Source organism: Nematolebias whitei, chromosome 21 (assembly GCF_014905685.2).
Source record: "Nematolebias whitei isolate Nwh7 chromosome 21, NemWhi1, whole genome shotgun sequence".
NCBI classification, from domain to species: Eukaryota; Metazoa; Chordata; class Actinopteri; order Cyprinodontiformes; family Rivulidae; genus Nematolebias; species Nematolebias whitei.
The window spans coordinates 29,138,137-29,158,279 of record NC_056518.1 but is presented as its reverse complement, the minus strand read 5'-3'; the positions used below and the strand labels follow the sequence as shown (position 1 = coordinate 29,158,279).

The 20,143-nt window shown below is 41.6% G+C and overlaps 1 protein-coding gene across 1 annotated transcript in view; it reads left to right on the top strand.

Moving 5' to 3' along the window:
• The first annotated feature begins 7,441 nt into the window (after positions 1 to 7,441).
• Positions 7,442 to 20,143, top strand: part of mgaa (MAX dimerization protein MGA a) — a 31,031-nt gene continuing 18,329 nt past the window's right edge. The window contains exons 1-10 of the mRNA XM_037694796.1: positions 7,442 to 7,606; positions 10,008 to 11,142; positions 12,634 to 14,254; positions 15,790 to 15,892; positions 16,089 to 16,187; positions 16,269 to 16,391; positions 16,498 to 16,617; positions 18,197 to 18,936; positions 19,137 to 19,422; positions 19,511 to 19,644. Coding sequence (XP_037550724.1) covers positions 10,088 to 11,142; positions 12,634 to 14,254; positions 15,790 to 15,892; positions 16,089 to 16,187; positions 16,269 to 16,391; positions 16,498 to 16,617; positions 18,197 to 18,936; positions 19,137 to 19,422; positions 19,511 to 19,644 — 4,281 coding nt within the window. The 5' untranslated portion in view covers positions 7,442 to 7,606; positions 10,008 to 10,087. The remainder of the gene's footprint in view (positions 7,607 to 10,007; positions 11,143 to 12,633; positions 14,255 to 15,789; positions 15,893 to 16,088; positions 16,188 to 16,268; positions 16,392 to 16,497; positions 16,618 to 18,196; positions 18,937 to 19,136; positions 19,423 to 19,510; positions 19,645 to 20,143) is intronic.

Below are 20,143 nucleotides of genomic sequence, written 5' to 3'. Positions count from 1 at the left end.
CTAAATTTCTCCTAAAGTTACTGGAGCGACTAATGAACCGATCATTAAATACACGTCTGTAGTGATTAACTCTCGGTTCAAGACGGCTGCCACAGCTAAATAATCTCAGCTACCTAAAATGGCTATAACTGTCAACTCTACAAATATTGAGTAACAATTTAATGTGGTAGTAGCCAAGAGTCATGACGCACAGTGCATATGTTTAAGCTTTTATTGTGAAGGACTCAAGGAAGTTCAAACACTGACCTCCTTGTTACTATTTGTGTTTACTTAGTACTTTTATCCATAACTCGACTAGAATAATATTTAAACAAGAAACAAAAAATAAAATGTAAATATTTAAGTGATTCGTTGGAGGTCAGAGTATGCGTTGAGGATGACTCTCAGCTACTACCACACCAAATTTTAGCTCAGTAGCTGTAAATGTGACTGTAGCCACCTTTTTGTTTTTGCGGAGATTGAGCAACCGTGGCGGCCATCTTGAATCGGGTTGAGTCCAGTTGATCAGGTGTAGACCTTCATCCATTCATTACTTTGAGAGTCATTAAAGTCTGTCCGGTGGTTTCAGTAATTTTGCTAACAAGTCAAAGAATTTACACGGACACACAGGCAACATGGTCTCCCTTCTCTTTTCTCATTGACAAGAAGCTTCTTCATTTCATCAATCATGGACCTAAGTCTGGGTTTTTTAATGTTTAATTATACATTGTTTTTACCTCTATATACAACTGATTTCAAATATGTACAGAAAGCTCATGTAAAACTCTTGTAAATAAATAAACAAAAGAATGTGCTACTGGTGTCAGAACATTTATATGTATAATTACTGTACTTTTACTTTAGTACTCTAGGAACCTCACTTGCAGTGGCTCTTTCAAAACATTTTAAATGTTTTCAATAAATCAAATGGATTAATATATTTTACATAATTAGACCATTTCGATACAATATGCAAGAATAAGTTCGACACTTGTGCTTCCTTGGCCAAAAAAGCGCTCCATCACTTAATTACGGCAGTTTGGACCAAAGCATGATACTTTTAAAACATAATTGTCCTATCTGGCAACCCTGCCAAGGGTATTGCCCTACAGTCTGTGCACAGACTGGCTCCAAAACATGGCAACACACAAAAAATAACGTTTTAAAAATGTTAAATCCTGTATTTTTTTTTTAAATAAAACATCCTGGTAAAATTTATATTTCAGTAACTTGTAATTTCTATGAAAAAAAGACTATTTCTTCATATAATGAACCAGTGGTCCAAAGCTCCCTATGCTGCACGGCTTCCTTTTTACATTTCTTGAAACTGACATGAGACCCAAAAACAAAAGAGCTCAACGAACGGTTGAGCTCTCCTTTTGTTTTTGGGTCTTCGATAAAATTTGCTTGTTTGTCCCTTGAAATTTGTACAAAACAGAGTTCAGTTACAATCTGTCTTATTGATGGAAAGTTTGTACTTTGCGTTGCCATTTTGACTGGGACACTTGAAAGATCTCATTACTCAACAGGTTTGTGGTTTTGTTTAAAGTCTTGAGCTGTTTTTATCAAAAAGGACTCTATGGAAGATGAGATCTTATCTCAATGGGACCATCCTACAAAACAGAATACAGTAGAAAAAAAATATCCTGTATAAATAACAGGAAATGAAAATGCAGCAGTAGCTAGTATCACACTGGCTGATGGTGACTGAATGGATGCAAAATGGTGAGAAAATTCACATTTTCTCTTGGAATTGTAATGAATTGGTACAACACATTTGTGGCTGTATAAAAACTGTAAATGCACGAAGTTCTGGTGAGAAAAACATGTTTTTTTTGCTTTTGGTGCATCTGTGTACACAAGAGAGATGAAACTTTTTAAAGCGATGATGTATCTGCCTATTTTGTGCTACATCTGCCACATTGTGCCCAAGAAACCCAAATATGGAGCCATTTTTTTCTGTTCTGTCTTTTGTTACCCGTATTCTGTTGTCTAGCTTTGTTCAACGAAATCATCAATAACCGAGAGGAAATGGTTGACAAAAGAACTAGTACTGAAAAACTTTTAACGTAGTAAACGTGTTCAATTTCCATACTCTTGTGGGCATTCTCGCCACCTAGTGGCTTGACTTGGGTATTGCATGATTTTTGTTGGAATGCACAATAGAAAAAAAATTAGTTATCGCTCAATCTCATTTTTCCAACCCGTTTTCTATTGTGTGTACTATACACCCTGTGCAGTACTGTACATTAATCTCACTGCCATCACCACCAAAGCGTTTAAGAGCAGTTTTATAGGAGAGTGGAAAGTGTTTATAAAGACTTTAATCTATAGAAATTATAAAATAAATATAACATAATTTGTTCAGATTTTCACCTACCGCAGGGGGTCTCTGGAACGTAACTCTCACGATAGGTGAAGGATCACAGCAAATAAAATAATAATAATAAAAAAAATCATGACAAGAAGTTGGAATGAGCTCCAAATCTGTAAAGATTTATCTTGGTCAAAAACATTAAAAGAGAACAAAACTGAATTTCAAATTATTAAGACGAAACGCACAAAAATTCATGCTTGTGTTTAAATAAAATCCACCTTTTATTAACATGTTTTTTTTTCCTAATCTCAACAATGACAATTTTCTGCAGGATGGAGCATGCACTTTCCCTCCAACTGCCCTTGGGTCAAAATGACCCATGGGGCCTTCCATTTTATAACAGGCTTTGTGAGTCATTTTGACTCTAGGGCAGCAGGAGGGTTAAAACAAAAGTTCTGCTCACAAACTGTTGAACCAAAAAAATCGTTTCTCTGTACCCGTTTAATCCTGTTAAATATCACAACCATGTGGTGCCTGTTTGTAGTGGTCATCAGGCAGGATAAGTCTTCAGTCCACTGCAGGGTTGCATTATTTTGGCTGGCAGATGCGTTGCCTTTTCGTACCGAGGGTGGCATTTCATACTTTTACTTACCATATTGTGCATTTTCAAATTACCATACCAACCTTCATTAGTTAAAAATTTATGAATATGGTTATAGATGTGTCTCATATTGACCACTATCACGTATAAATTCTGTTTTTAAAAAGTGTATTTTTGGTAATAAATATTAACTGGATAAATCACTTTTCCAAAGTGTACTACAGGAAGTTACCAATGGGGCAGCGTTTGATCCCAGTCCGATTATTTTTGTACCCAAAAGTGTGTATTTGACAAGACAAATTACCAAGTCAATAGCATTGTTCTTTAATTTGTTGCTTTTCTGTGTGAGTAACGCACCAAGTTGTTCCTTAACTATGATTTTTCAAATGGGGTGCCATTTTCAGCACACCTGTTTAAAAAACAACAACAACAAAAAAACAAGGTAAGGTGACTGAGCTACAACTTCATTGCAACACCCATCCACTCCATTGATTTGTTGGATCGATGAAAATAAAGGAATACAAATATTCCTGGCTAGCAAAATTAGCAGCGACGTATAGAAGTCATACTGCAAGGAGTTTTTGGATATGTACATGGCAGTAACTACATTATGTGGCCTACAAAATTACTTTGACGTGTTCACCTATAGGGGGCGCTTTGAGGTTTTTCCATTTATGTTCTCTAGTTTTGAATCCGATTGTATTGGGCATGCCCGTTTATATATTTTTTGGTTACATCAAAAAGTCCGCTAATCCTTATTTTGAGTTTTTTTTTAAAGTTCAAAATATAATCGCTTTGAAACTTGCTATCCTAAATCCAGAGTGGTTGACATTAGAGCTGTCATTTCTAACCCGAACCTGGCCCAGGTCATAATAATGTGCCTAATGTGCGGGCCGGTGTCGGGCTTTTTATTGCGTCAGCCGACCATCCAATTATATGCCAACATGGCTTGCCATACTTTCACCTGCCACACGTGGCCATTTGACCGCGCGCTTGCGGCCGGTTGAAAGAGGTAAAAAGTTCAGTTAAGCTTCAGATAGACTACTGCCAGTGATCCACGTGAATGGACGTTCATTCAGCCGCGGCACTCAAAGGACAAGTGTGGCCAACGACCCAAACAGGTGAGATCCCAAAATATCCGACATGTCAGATCAGGGTCCATTGCAGGCAGAAGCAGGGGAAGCATTTAATGCGCTTTGATGGCTCCTCAGCTCCGATCTTCTGCCCCTTTTACTCAGCTGTGCGCATCCGCCAACCATTAATAAGTCAGTGATATAAGCAAAGAAAGCTTAATTAAAAATTTTTTTCGGGTTCGGACCTGTAATTACTGTCAATTCGTCGAATCCGGTAGGGTTCAGAGATGATGGCTGCGGGCTGGGTCGGATTCTTTGGACCCGAGCGCAACTCTAGTTGACATGGACAAATTTTCAACCAAGTGCAAAAATTTTACATGCTAGCTAAACGTATTTGGCCTTCCCTTCAAAATAATAACTGATGACTAAATTTATACTGGGATGGTGGCTTACATGGTACAGCTGTTGCCTCTCTGCGAGGTAGCCGGTACAAATCCCGGCTTGGGAACTTTCTGGGTGGAGTTTGCATGTTGTCTCCGTTCATGCTCCTTTTTTTTCCGGGATACTCCAATTTCCTCCCACAGACTAAAAACATATGTTAGGCTGATTGGTAACTCTGAATTGTCCCTAGGTGTGAGTGAAAGTGAATGGTTATTTGTCTCGTTTGTCTCTATGTGTCCCCTGATGAACTTGTGACCTGTCCAGGATGGTACCCCGCCTTTTGCACAGTGATAACTGGACATGGGCACCAGTGACCCCTGCGACCCAAAAAGGAAGAGGCACGTTAAGATAATGGATGGATGGAAATTTATACTGTCATTGGGGGAGCCAAATCTGAATTCGTTAACAAACGTTAAGCCACTGAGGGTGCTGTAAAGCAAAGAAGATATTCCACACAATAACAGCTACACGGAACTAGGGATGGACGATACGGTCAAAACTTTTATCACGACATATTTCTTAATTTCGTCCGATAACGATATAATTATGATAGACATAAACAATATCAAAGCATCAAAACTGTACAAATGAATTAATGTTCACCTTTTATTTGTATTTAGCCTTCAAAGAAATTTGAAATCGCAGTCAAACATAAAACTCAACTTTGTCAATATTAACGGTTTTAACTTTAAACAACATAACCTAACCCATGCAACAAACGCAGACGTTTCTCTTGATACAGCTGGGAGTATTATTTCAGGGACACGTTGGCTCAAACTTTTATTGTGCTTCATCTTCTGACCCTCAGCATATTCCATCGAGTGGAAACATGGAACAAGTTAATCGTATTCCCATCTCTGGATGGAATGACTTTCTGGCACACTTTGCAGCACAACCTGCAGTTTATTGGATCTTAGATAGCCAAACCACTACCACACCGCCAAATTAAATCTTTCCTCTCTTATCAATTATGCCATTTGCTTCCTCTTCGCTTGTGAAAGCTTGTTCAGTCACGTTCCGACGGTCGTGGGCACTCGTTATGAAGCGAAAACTTACCGCGCATTGGAGCTTAGCCTAGCCTGCTACCGCTGATACCACGCACTTGCGTAGTTGTGCCGTGGATTTTTCTGTTCGGATTGAAACTGAAGTGGCTGCTTCAACCCGAACAAAAAAAATGAAATGAATAGAAATGGCTCAGCATGAGGAAAATGAGCACTAACACTAGCTTTTAAACTAGCGCACCTGTATTGCGCACCACTAGCTTAGCGCTTCGTCAGTGCTGGCAGTTGTCGACGGGGGTGGGAGTTTGGTTCGGTAGGCAGGGCGGGCCGCCCTCTTGTATAATGGTAGGGGAAACCCAGTACTAACATACACCACTTCCTGTTAAATGCAGAAGAGACGATAGGGGCTGATATGAATCAAAACATGAAAACTCCATACTCGACAAATGTTTAACCGTCAATAATGTAAAACAAGTTCTCCATAGTTATGGAAATGCACATTTTCTAACTTTAATCATTTGTAAAGCACATTTAAAAACACTCAACTAAAGTGTACATTACTACCTATGTATTAAAAGCCATGGCAAAATAACAGTAAAAGAAAAACGGTAATCTTTTAAACGAACAAATCGACTCAAGTGTTTTAAACATTAGCCAGAAAAGGTGATTTAAAAAACATTTTAAAGCAAAACGCTAAAGTCCTGCTTAATATCTGAAGGGAAATTGTCACAAAAAAAGCCCAATCTACGAGCTTCAGAACTGATATGAAGGCTTTATCAGATTTAAGTGAAATCTCATTTAATTCTGTTTAAACTACTGAACATTAAATTCCTGTTGTGTAATTTGTAGACGGTCCCATTCATTTACAAGTACAAGTACAAGGGGTGCACCGATTTCTAAAAAGTCTGTCCATTCAGATTTAGTTTTATGAGCGACACTGTCAGGTGTTATAAGGTCACAATGCACCTTCAAGTTTCCATTATTTTATTGAAAAACATAACTATATTTGTTAAATAAATAAAAAAACTGGAGTATGACTTTTTATAACTGTTTATTGTTGTCATCATTCTGTTGAAATCAGGTCTCTCTTGTAAATGAGTCCTCGAGGCTCAATGGGAATTACCGGTCTAAATAAAGGTTGAATGAATGAACAATATCCTAGAAATACAAACGTGTTTTAACTGGCCGTGCGGTAGTGCTCTGAAATATAAATGAAGTTCAGACAACTGTGAAAACTAAAAAAATAAAAATCGATTTCTCATGCAAGTATCGGCCGATCTCCCAAATTTAAGGAAATCTTGATTTATCATCCACGATTATTTAGTATTTAAATGTCCAAAATGAAAACGACACCTGCAGCAGATGGGACTATTTTACAAAATGCGCATGCGGCTTACTGCTCAAACGTACGCACGCTTCTGACCAAATTTTTATTGTTTTGAGGGCTTTGTACAAAATTACCTTCTATGACTTGACATTGTAGTTAACACACATTATTAACCCTGACCATAAAGGTAAACGTGTCACTTTGTTTTTACTGTTGGCGTCTACAGGGTTCCATAGATCTGTGGCCTAAAGGAGCACGAAACAAAGGAACCGTTCCATGTTCTTCGACCGCTCCTTCTCGTTCTTCGGGTCCGGTACTGGTTTGTAAAAGAGGTATATAATGGATTAGAAGCCACCACCACCGCCCCGCTCCTCCACGGCCATCACGAGGCTACCTAACATTACTCACTCTGAAAGCTCTGAAACTCACAAACAACAAAAGACACAGCAGCACGAACACATCGAGTCCACCATGTTTAACCACCGTCACCATCCGGACTGGGTCAGGCTCCCCTTTCTGTTCTGGACACGCGGAGAACATTACGGATCCAGCGGTTTGTTTGTTGCTGGTCTGACGGAACCCGAGCCCCACGTCCGAACGAGAGAGAGACGCACGACGAGCAGAAGACGCCGCAGGATCTCCGCAGTTCCTAGAACACGCTCCGTCCAGGTGGCAAGATGGCGTCTGAGTCTGCGCGTTCTCGCTGGAAGTGGGCGGGTGACGTAACGAGGAAAAAACGGACGCGGTATATATTTTTTTTTGCCCCACCAAAAAAAGATCCGCGTGTGGAAACTATGGAATAACGGAGAATTAGGACGGATTTGTGTAGCATCGGGCACACACTCGATGTGCTCCTGTTGGCAGAAGGTAATGTGCGTGCAGACACGGGAGCACGCGCTGGTAAATGTTTGGTTTTAATGAGCAGCCATTACTGGGCTCTGTCTCTGGCCTGCAGCTAGCTAGGTGCTTGTGCTTAACAGCATATAAAACGTAACATATTCGACGTTTAACCTACAGAAAGCACAGCACAGAGACCCATTATGATCATTCCCTGTGTCCTTTGCTGCTTTTAGTAACTTGTGTTGACACACTGTGACGTTTACAGTCACCAGCTAATGTAGCAGCACAGAGCTAACAAACATTTCAATTCAACACTAGTAGGTACACAGCTTTTTGTATATATTTTTTGAGACGATTAACATTTTGATAAACCCTTCTTATGGTTACTGGTTTGCTTCGAAACCGCCATGGCCAACGTTTAGTGTCGGCACCGTATGGTTCCAAAGAACAACAAAGAAAACTTGTAATTAAAGTTTTCTTCTGTTCAACAAGAAGAATCTGCCTAGAGGACCTGACTTTACTTTGTTAGATTGTAGTTAAAGTGTTATTGTGGATTTAGATTTGTTTTATTTATAGCCGTAAATGTGTCGAACCAATACAAACGCAGTCTTTGTTTTACATACTTTCTCTTCTCATTTCTAATAAATGGCTACTTGTGTGTATTTTGTATTTCCTGGAATTTGTGAGGAGCTATGCGGGTAAATGTCCAATGGAAATACGTAATCTGACACAAACGCTAGCTTCAACCGCCAGATATACGTATTCATATTTGAAAATGAAATCCGCTACATGGTATAAACCCCTCTCTTCTTGCCATAAAATATATACACATATATACAGTAAATGTCCTGTACTGCAAAATGAGTCAAGCTTTAGTGCAAAACAAGTGATTTGCCTTAACTCCACGAGAACATCTTGCATATTCTCTGTAACTAATATGGCGTATAATCTTCCTATCCTTCACAATCTACCTTTTTAAATCCAAGTTTTCTAACGTATTTATGTCTTCTGAAATAATAATTTGTTTTATTTTCTTCCACAATTTCCTTAAAAATTTACCCTTATTTTTCCTCTGCTCTTGTGCTGGGAAATCCCTTTGTATAATGTTTGGTGTTACTGTGATGACATCAACAAAGATCAACACAACAAGTTTTCAAACCAGCACTCGTGAACAAATCTATGTTGTTGCCTGTCCACGTGCTAAAACTACAACTTTTTCTTGGTGATTTCTTGTGGCTAGAGATGACATCATTTCCAGTCACACAGGCTGAGATTTTCCTGATGGTCTGCAACAAAACGCTCAAAGAAAGGTTTAGCCGAGGAGTAAAATGCCATTTTAATTGTCCATTTGCAAATATTAATAGAAGCTAAACAAAAAAACTACAACTTCAGCCTGGTGGTGTGTTTCTTGTAGCTGAAGGTCATGTACTTCTGGTAATTTCCGGAGCTTTTCTCCTTGTTTTCTGTAGTCAGGAGCTCTGAGGAATCCAGTTCACGCTGTGATCACATCACTTTTAGTGCGTTTTGTTGTGTAGTTGAAACTTCTAAATCCAAGTTGTAAAAATCACCTGAAACACTCCTCAAAGTTGACTTGGAAAGTCCAAAAAACATGACCTCATTATCAAAAATGGCTGACTTGCTTGTGAAAACTTGTTAGCAGCAGCGGCAACCATTTTTTATTTTTGCTTTTGTTGCTTTTACGCAGTATAGACGGCTGTAGCTTGGTGGTCAGTGCCGTGAGGTTGCATCAGGAAGGGCATCCGGCGTAAAACAATTTATCAAACCTTTTATGTGAGTTCTCTCATTGTGGTAACCTTTGAAGAAAAGAACAGCTGAAAGAAACTTAACGGTACTATCTCAGTCAAAAGTCTGGATCTTACTGGGCTGGGACTGCTGGCGACAAATATAAGAGTATTTGCATGCTAATTTCCAAAATGTCTCAAAATCTTTGTACAAATCCAACCCTCAAAGTAAAATTTTCCGTCTGCATCCAGAACTCGTCTCGAACTTTTCTCAATTTAATTTCCACGAGTCAGAAAGTTTGAGAAGGTGACGCCACGTTATACCTTTTATTAAAGCTATGCACGGCCTCACACATGATCTCATGAGAGCTTGCACAATTTTTATTTACACCAGTGTGTCTTATGACTCTCAGCTACTACCACATCAAATTGTACCTCAATATTTGGAAACCAGACAGGTTAGAGCCATTTTAATGTTGACTATGGTCAAATAACTGTGTTGGCCATCTTAAACTGGATTGTGTACAAAAGTTAATCAGCTGTGGACAAACATCTAGGTACAGTTAAATACAAATACGTAACATTTACACAAATATACTTTATATTTCACACTGAACACTGGTTTGACTCATGCACAAAGCTGAACGTCCCCCCGTTGGTGACTCAGTCTGGCTCTTGTTTTACAGGATGCCATCTTGAACTGTTGTGCAGAGAAGCGGGATCCTTCTGGCACCTGTTCATGGCCTCTACAAAGACCCGGCACAGCATGGTGTTCCTGAAAGATGGGGTCAGTTCCCCGGCAGTGGCAGCAGCCGACCCCCCGCCTGTGTGCTTCACATCTCAGAGACCTGAGAAGCTGAACCGGAGCGAGACTGTTCAGAGCGTCCGTGTGTTTGGTGGTGAGACGGACTTTAAACACAACATGTACGCAGTTAAGGAGGCCTTCGCGAGGACGGGTATTAACCATCCTGCCTGTTTGAACACTGATAACATCTCACCTGACAGCGTCTGTAAAGGCGTCAGAGTGACACTGGACAACAACAGCATGTGGAACGAGTGCTTCAGGTGCAGAACGGAGATGATTCTGACCAAACAAGGCAGCAGGATGTTCCCTTACTGTCGCTTTCGCATCTCTGGCTTGCAGCCATGCAAGAAATACGCTCTGGTCATGGACATCCAGCCTTTAGACAACAGCCAGTACCGGTGGACTGGTGAGAGCTGGCAAGAGTCCAGAAAAGCAGAGTGTCAAATAAAGACTAATCCTTTCATTCATCCAGAGTCCCCTGCTATGGGTCAACACTGGATGCAGAGTCCGGTGTCCTTCTACAAGCTAAAGCTCACCAACAACACGTCGGACCAAGAGGGGAACGTCATCCTTCATCCACTACACCGCTACTTACCCAGACTGCACCTGGTGGAGACGGATAAGGCAGTTAAAGACATAAGACTGAACAGTCCCAATGTTCTCACGTTCTCGTTCCCTCAGACTGAGTTCATAACAGTCACTACATACCAGAACCCTCAGTTTGCTCAACTGAAGGTTAACTTCAACCCGTTCGCTAAAGGACTGAAAGAGGACGGGTTGAATTTGTTGTCTGTAAAACTCAAAACAAATGCAGGCAAAGAGTTGAACAAAGATGGAGATGGTGCGGTCGCTGAGCAGCACCCTGTGAAGAAAAGCCTGAAGTTTCTGCTCGCCAACCATAAACCTAAATGTTCTAAAACGGGAGACTCGAAACCTTCAGCACCCAAAGAGCTTAACAAAAAAACTGTGACTAAAACTGATATTTCTGCTGCTATTGTTCCAGGAAAAAGTCCAAGGTAAGTGACACTTTTATGGAAAACATTATTTTTTAAATTAGTACCAAATAACCTGTTTGAAAATGGTATAAAATGTTTTGGTTCCAGTGATTTTGGGCCAAACAAACTGAAGGTTATAAGGACTATGTGTTTGCTTTAACCGTGCCAGAGAACACAATAATGGTTATAAAAATATAACTTCAGGCTGGTATATCATACAGATATTGCTTTGACTGTAATCTACTACAGATAAAATACTGATACCAACTCTTTAAATTAATCTGGATTATGCTTTTTAATGTTTGGAAGGGACTTTTATCTTTTCAAACTGCTGTTTGGTTCCTGGGAAGTTGTTCTAGCAGAAATACAACCCATGTAAAATGTGAATAAAAACGGAATGCAGTGTTTTGCAAATCCCATAAACCCATACTTTATTCACAATTGAACATAGTAATCAAATGTTTACAATACAAACATGCACAATTTCATCTCCATTTCATAATTTTATCAACAGATTAGTAGAATCTGTAGAAATCTGAGCTCATAGGTTGAAGCTGAAAGTCAATATTGGATGGTTGGGATCTTCCGGCCCTCAGGGGCCACCATATTTTATAGTCAGACAAATCCAAATTTAAAATGCTGTTTTGAAAATCATGGAAAGCCTGCCTCTATGATGGTATGTGGGTGCATTAGTGCCTCTGGCATGTGCAGCTTACACATCTGGAAATACTTCAATACAGAAAAGTATTGTACAACATCTGCTCCCATCCAGCAGAGAAGATCCAGGACTGAAGGACATCTAGAGTCCTCCATCAGACCAGAACGGGACAACATTCCTTCCAAAACCTCAAACACCTGGTCTCTTCAGGTCCTTCTGGAACAATTTTAAAGAAACATGTTGCAGAATTCAAATTAAAAATGTCCTTTTTAATTTTTCTTAAATTGTTTAAACTTCTTAGTTTACATTTGATGTGTTTTAATGTTCCATTGTGAATAAAATATGGGTTTTATGTTATTTAAAACCATTGCTTTCTGTTTTTATTGGATTTTCTATAACGTTCCAACCTTTTTCAGAATTAGGGTTGCTATTAATGAAAGTAGCATGTCACCCGCTGCCTTGCAATGCTAAAGTTTTTTAATAAAGTTTACCACCTTGGGGTGGTGTTACCACACACCTGTATGACCCAGAGCAGGTGTGGTCACACTGAGGAGGATCAGTTGATCAGCAGCTCCTGGCTGATCCTGGACCTCTGAGATCCTGTTGAAGCAGCGGGGCTGGACCCAGTTTTTTTTTTTTTTTTTTACTCCGATTTAACGTCTTATTTAAGAAATGCATTTTTGTTTACTTGAGGTTAGATTTGAATCATGTAAAACCTGGTAAAGACCAGTTTTGTTCAGTTCTGACACATAAATCTCTTTAACACTGAGATAAACTTTATTCTTCCAATGACTATAATCATCATATAATCATCACTAGACTGATGTCACTAATGAGTTTTTTGTTTCCTACAGCAGCAGTTCACAATCAGCTCAGAAGTTGATTTCTGAGCTGATCTGTGAGGCTCACGTTTCACTGCAGAGGTGCAGTGAGGAGCAGCGCGGCGCTGATCACAGCCCGTCTGTCAAAGCAGCACAAAGTAACACTAAGACCACGACAAACTGTCAGGTTGGTCACAGAGACGATACAGCTGCTCGTTCACCCACGAAGGAACACCAAACTGTTGAAACCTCAAGGAGAATAAAAGACGACGACCATCCTCCTGATTCTGGAGCATCTCCCTGCGTCGTCTGGAGGAACTGTTCAGGCGATGCTGCTCCCTCCGCAGGGCAGCCGTTTAGCTCAGAAACCACGAAGCGCCAGAAACGTCCAGCTCGACTGCCTTTGCCGGCACTTGCTCTTTTTTTAAAGCAGCATTCGACAAAACATAAAAAGAGCAGCAGCGATCAGAGCACCTCTCCACCCGAAGCCAACGTTGCGGCTGCAGCTTCTCATCGTGAAGCAGCAAAAAGCTGCAGACCCGATCCAGGTGAAGGGGTTTTAAATGTTCCCGGACAGGCAGCTCAACGACCCTCGAGTCCACAGAACCTTGTGGCTGCAAAAGCTGAAAGTTTAAGCTCAGAGCTGGAAGTCCTTGGTGATAAACCTGAGCTCTCCAACTCAGAAACTCCGTTTTGTTCTCTTACAGTATCTTTCTCAACGTGTTCTACCTCATCTGAACCTTCCCGTTTGTCCCCACCTCTCCATACAGTATCTGCCCCAAACACTCCAACAACACCAGTGGAGGAATCTTCTACGTTGCCTTCAGATGCCCTGAAAACTGAGTCCTTGCTCTTTGACCCAGAGTGTTCTTCCTTTGGCTTTGAGCCTTTGTCTCCTGCAAGTTCTCCAGAACCCTTACCTCCACTGCCAGCCTCTTTATCGCTAGAAATCAACTCCGCTTCTTCGGCAGCAGCTAATGCTGAGTCCGTTCAAGACCCTGAGCACCATGAGCCCTCATCCGTCTTTAAGTGGCACACAGTATTACCACCGCCCGAGACGTTTGTCGACTCTTCCTTCACATTTCAGCCCTCACAGCATTCCTCTCCTCTAAAGTCTGTTACGCCACCATTGTTGCCTTGTCTTAACGTTTCAGCATCCACCGACGAGTCTGCACCATCATTTCAAGAGACTGAACCATCGCTGCCTTTCCACGCAGAGTTGTCCCCCCTCAACCTTCAGCTGTCTCTGTCCCCCACGTTCTCCTTAGATGAGAATGGACTGTCCCCGGCCCCTTCCCTCTCGGATCTCGTGCACTTTTTTTCCACCACTGTCGATATTGGTATCGGCGAGGAGTTTGCAAACACAGAGGCGACTCTTGCTCCCTGCTCGCCTCCGCCCGTAGTGGAAACACAGGAACCTTCCCTGCAGGTGCAGCCGGCGCAGGTGCAGCTGGCGCAGGTGCAGCCGGCGCAGGTGCAGCCGGCGCAGGTGCAGCCGGCGCCGGCTCCGGCTCGCAAACTGGTCAAAAGGAAGAAGTTCAAGTCCACAAAGCTGGCCAGGCTGGACATGAACCAGAACATGGACGACTACAGAAGTTTGCAGCCAAACCTGGAGGAGGTGGAGGAGCAGCTCTTTGTCACGTTTGCATCTAAGGTAAAACTAAAAGTAAATCCTCTGCAAAGAACGGGCAAAAATTAGGGATGAGACTCTTTAGACACATCATGATTGAATTACAACTCCGAGGGCTGAGATAATAAAATGATCGTCAAGTTCATGAATATACTTCAGGAGGCAGCAAGTGACAGAAATATGCAAATACAAAATTTACAACTTGTGTTTATTTGTCCCTTTACTATGTTTTGTTTGACACAAATAAACTCCAATTTTATCCTTTTATGCCTAATAAGGTGTAAGCATTATCATCGCGTACATCTTATTAGCATATGTTATTGAATAACATATACAGAAAAATCCTATTGCTGTATTTTCCGCCGTAAACGTCGCTCCTCTCCATAAGTCGCATCAGTCCAAATATGTCTAATTAAGTGGAAAAATCCATAAATGCGTTGTTTCGCCGTATACGTCACATCCATTATGCGTCACCGCTGATGCGTCGCGTTTGTCGCCAAATGGCGGCCGTTGGGGCGTGCACAGGAGGGCTTTAACAATAATTTAACAAGATAAATACCTAAAAACAATTATTTGTTTGCTCGAAATTATAGTAAAGGTGCGTCTCAGTTGAACTTTTACTTAATAAAAGTACTTTAATGGTCAAATCAGCTGTATTTCAAAAGTACTTGCTGCCTCGGTGCTCCGGGTGCGCGCAGATGGTGGAAATCAATAAGGAGGAACGCTGCACATTTCGTAGAAATTTAGCAAGATAAGCACCTTAAACAGTTATTTGTTTGCTCGACGTTATAGTAAAGGTGTGTCTCAGTTGAACTTTTACTTAAAAAATGCACTTCAATGGTTAAATTAGCTGCATTTCGCCGAGGCGGTGCAGCAAAATGAAGCTGACTTGACGGTTGCTCCAGGCGAGCTGGATGAAGGTGGAAGACTGTGGCAAGTCGATTATGTCATTAATAACCACTTTTACCTATTACATGATTCAACGGCATGCCATACTACTTTGGTGCCATCTAGCGGCTAAAAATGGTAGTGTTCAATATTTCAGTCAGAATGAATGAAAACGGTCACATCTCAGCCAAAAACTGGATTCAAGGATTCAAGGTTATTTATTTGTCATTCACACCCCATGTGGTACATGTGGTGGAACGAAATTATTATATTGGGAATTTATTAAATGTATTAAATTGGGTTATAAATATGGGCAAAATATCCATAAATACGTCGCTTGGGCGTATAAGTCACAGGGCATGCAAATTATGCAAAAAATAGCAATGTATAGGCCAAAAAATATGGTAATCTCAAGCTGCTGACCAACAATTAGCATATATGCTAACTTAACTTTGAAAATGCCATTGAAAAGCTAACACGATTAGCATCACGTTTATCTGGACATTTATGCACAAATCAAATATTTCAAAGCCATCGCTAAAGACGCTCGTGTTCTTTTACTATTTACTGACAGAAAATAAAAGATGAAAACAGCTCGTTTCTAAGCAAACGTAAAAAGATTTATTTTAAAATGTAACAATCCTCGAATTCAAATCAAAACAATATTTCAGGAGGCCCTCAGACTGCACGTTGTTGACACCTGTGAGGAGACGGACCCTCGACCTCAGACGCCACCTGACGGACAACGAACCTCTGAGGAACCAGTGATAGATGGTACCACCCATCTTTAGTTTTACAACTTCTTGTGTTCATATTCGAGTAAAGATTGTCTTGGTTTGTTTTTTGGGGGGAGGGGGTTACGTTCCAACAATGATAATAAATGAAACCAGGATTTGAGAGTTTTGTGGGGGGGTTTCTTGATTGTTTGATGAACTGAACTCTGAGATGAGACTCTGCTCAATTTCTCCAGAGAGTCTGGAGCAAAGGATTGCTGCCTTCCAGGAGATTCTTCTGAAAGACCTGGAAGGGATGAAGCACAGACAGGTGATCCACCCGGTGCTGCAGGAAGGTACGCTCCGTCCACTTGTATCCGTTTCTTTCATCAGAATTCAGCTTTGACATTTCCCATCTTGTGTCTTCATGAACTCAGTCGGTCTTAAGATGACTCTGCTGGATCCGGCTCTGTCCATTGACCTGCAGTACCTGGGAGTCCGTCTTCCCATTCCCCCTCCTGGAGCCAGCGTACAGCCGATAACTCCATCTTCATCTGAAGGTGAGGAGATTTTTATTCTTGCGATGAATTTAACCCAAAAATCATTTTAAAGCTGCTGAAAGAATCAAAGGTGCCCAAAGTTAATTCTGTTTTCGTTGATTTCCAGGTTCTTCGGCCGATTTTCTGTCCAGAACAGGAAAAACTACTGATGTGACTCAAATTAAAGGCTGGAGAGAAAAATTCACTCCGCCAGAGACGACGCCCAGCTCTGTGCCCAAACCTGAAGGTGCTTTAGGACACGCCGTCAGTCATTACAGGAAGTCATAGAGCGGCGTCCAAAGCTCTTTAGCATCCGATCAAATGTTAGCTTATGCAGAATCAAAGTTATCCTGATGAAAAACAGTTGAAACAGAGTTTTTTATTTATTTATTTTTATTTTATTTTTAAAGAAGCAGAACAGGAACTAACAGCCAAAAGTAGGGAATACAAACTAAAAGTAGCAAATGTTAGCTAAAACTAGTTAAAAGTAATAAGGATTCAAGGTTCTTTATTTGTCATATGCACCACATGTGGTACATGTGGTGGAACAAAACTGTACACAGGGGCCAGGTTAATCCAACAAAAGTATTAAATAAAAGGGTTGTTAAAGGTGGCAGAACATTTGCCTTAAGCTAAAAGTAGCAAATGATAGCTGAATGTAGTAGAAAACTTTGTTAAAGTAGCAATGGCCAGCTAAAAGTTGTAAATGTTAGGTAAAACTAGCAAAACACAAGCTAAAAGTAGCCAAAGGCTAGCTAAAAATAACTGTAGGCCACCTAAAGGTAGCAAAAGTAACAAAAAAGTAGCAAAAGGCTTGCTTAAAGTTAAAAGTATATCTTAAAGCTTAAAATGGGATAACTTGCTAATATTAGCAAAAAGTTAGATAAAAGTAGCAGAAGCTAGGTTAAAGTAGCAAAAAAGTTTCTATAAGCTAAAAGTAACTGTCTACAAGCTTAAAGTAGCATAACTTTTGCTAAAAGCTAAAAGCTAAAATCAGCAAAAAGTTAGATAAAAGTAACATTGAGCAGCTAAAAGAAGTAAATGCAAGCTAAAAGCAGCACTATCTTAGGTCAAAGTGGCAACAAGCTTTCTATAAGTTAAAAGTAGCAACAGGTTATCCAAAAACTAAAAGTAGCACTAGCTAAAAGCTACAATCAGCAAAAGGCCAACTAAAAGGAGCAGATGGCTTGCCATAGTCTAAACGAAGCAACTGGCTAACTAAAAGCTAAAAGTAGAGCTAGTAGCTGAAGCAGAATGATCAAATCAACATTATAATAGAGGTGTGTCTCAGTTTAACTGTTCCTTAATAAATGCACTTTAATGGTCAAATCAGCTGCATTTCGCCTGGGCGGCGTGGCGAAATGCAGCTGATTTGACGTTTGCTCCAGGAGTTTCGGAGTGAGAGGAAGGTGGCTTAGTATGGCAAGTCAAGTGTCTCATTAATAGCCACGTTTACCTATTAATGGGGCACTTGGCTTGCCATGTTAGTCAAGGGCCCTCTAGTGGCTAAAAATGGTAGTGTTCAATATTTTCCATGTCAGAATGAATGAAATCGTCAGATCTAAGCCAAAAATTGGGTTATAAATATTGGGGAAAAACATAAATACGTCTCTTTGCTGTATAAGTTGCAGGCATGCTAATTTATGCAAAAAACTGCGACTTATACGGCGAAAAATACGGTAGAATGTTTACTGAGCGTTCAGACAACATCAGTCAAGAACAAATAGAAAAGTCCTTCAGCAGATAGGATTCTGGATCCGGTCTCATGTCCCGGATGATGTTTTTAAACGTCACTTGCTTTAATGGTCCTGTGCTGCGTCTTACAGCTGGCCCCAGTTCAGACTCACAGAAGAAGAACCTGTCGGCGTTCTGCAGCGACATGCTGGACGAGTATCTGGAGAATGAGGCAAAGCTGATCGATGAGCGAGCTGCCAGCTTCTCCCAGTCACCGGTGGAACCGCCGGTCTTTAAGCTCCCTGTGAGCAGCACCAGCTACGTTCGGACTCTGGACCACATCCTGAAGAAACAGACGGCTGGCTCGTCTTCTTCGGACCTCATATCTGGATTTGTCCCCCCATCGAAGAGACCCCAGATCAAAAACACAAAAACATTCCGGAGGTCGGTGAAGAAACTTACCGGCCCGAAGCCGAACAAACCCAGGCCAGCTTCTGCAACACCCGAGTCCAGTCCAAGTGCACCAGCACAGCCTGCAGTACCGACTCCCGGACCCCTCACTGAGACCACACAGCCTCAGAACCCGCCCATTTTTAAAAGGAAAAGTAAACTCAAATTCAGAACCTCATCCCACACCCTCAGTCCTTCCAGGCTTGTGGCCCCGCCGCCAGATGTGTTTGAGGGCCTGGCTCCTGTGGAGTCAGACTCTGAGCTGGCACCGACCACCAGTCCAAAGAAAAACTGCCCCAAGAGGGAGAGCACACCCAGAACGACCCGGGCCCTGCTCAAACAGAAGGACCTGGAAGACAGTGTGGCGTTTGAGGGCTGTTTCCAGACCAGCATCACGGAGGAGAGAGCCACCATCGCGTTGACGTCCCTCTTCACCCAGACTGTAAGAACTTTGACACTCCAGTTCATGCTCACAAGCTCAGATTTTGTTTTCAGGCTAACAGAATAATTTTAGGACCGAAAATAACATCTTGAACAGAACCGCATTAAAAACAAATTAAATGTTTAAAATTCTGAGCTGTAAGTGCTAAAAAAATGCAGCTGGCTTTGCTGCTCTTACCGGTCTTCTTCATGCCCCTTCAGGGTTTTGTGAGTGAGAACCCGACCGCCCCGATCCAGCTGAAGAGGAGGCAAACGCTCCCCTGTCTGAACGAGTTCTGCAGGCTCGGCTGCATCTGCTCCAGTCTGTCCCACACCTCCAGAACCAGCCACTGCGGCTGGCCCGCCTGCATGTTTGGCTGCAGCTGCCTCAAGCAGAAGGTGGTCCTCCTCAAGAACCTGGACAGCTGCGACTCCAGCCCGAGCCCACACCACGGAGGAGCTAAGAAGAAGAAGAAGAAGAAGGGGAGGAGGATGAAGATGGCTTATGGTAAGGCTTTGGATTCATCAGCCAACAAGAACGAAGCAACTTTCATCAGGCTGATGATAAATAGTCTGTGTGTTTCTTCAACATGTAGTCCTGAAGGAGGCAGACAACGTTACCAAGCCTGCCGAGCGGGTTCGGACTCTGTGGAGGAAGAACGATGGCGCCTCGGACCCCGAGCCGCTCTACGTACCAAAAATGTCCGCAGTTTCCTTCCCTGTTGTACCGGTAAGCACGTAAAGATCTGTAACGAGTCGCGGTCTGTAACGAGTCGCATTCTGTAACAAGTCGCGTTCTGTAACGAGTCATGTTCTGTAACAAGTCATGTTCTGTAACGAGTCACTTTCTGTAACGAGTCGCGTTCTGTAACGAGTCGTGGTCTGTAACGAGTCGCGTTCTGTAACGAGTCTTATTATGCAGAGAGTCGTGTTCTGTAATGAGTCATGTTCTGTAACGAGTCTTATTATGTAGAGAGTCGCGTTCTGTAATGAGTCATGTTCTGTAACGAGTCATGTTCTGTAACGAGTCACATTCTTCAACGAGTCTTATTATGTAGAGAGTCACGTTCTGTAACCAGTCATGCTCTGTAACGAGTCGTGTTCTGTAACAAGTCTCATTCTTTGAGTCTTGTTATGTAGAGAGTCGCGTTCTGTAACGAGTCATGCTCTGTAACGAGTCGTGTTCTGTAACAAGTCTCATTTTTTGAGTCTTGTTATGTAGAGAGTCG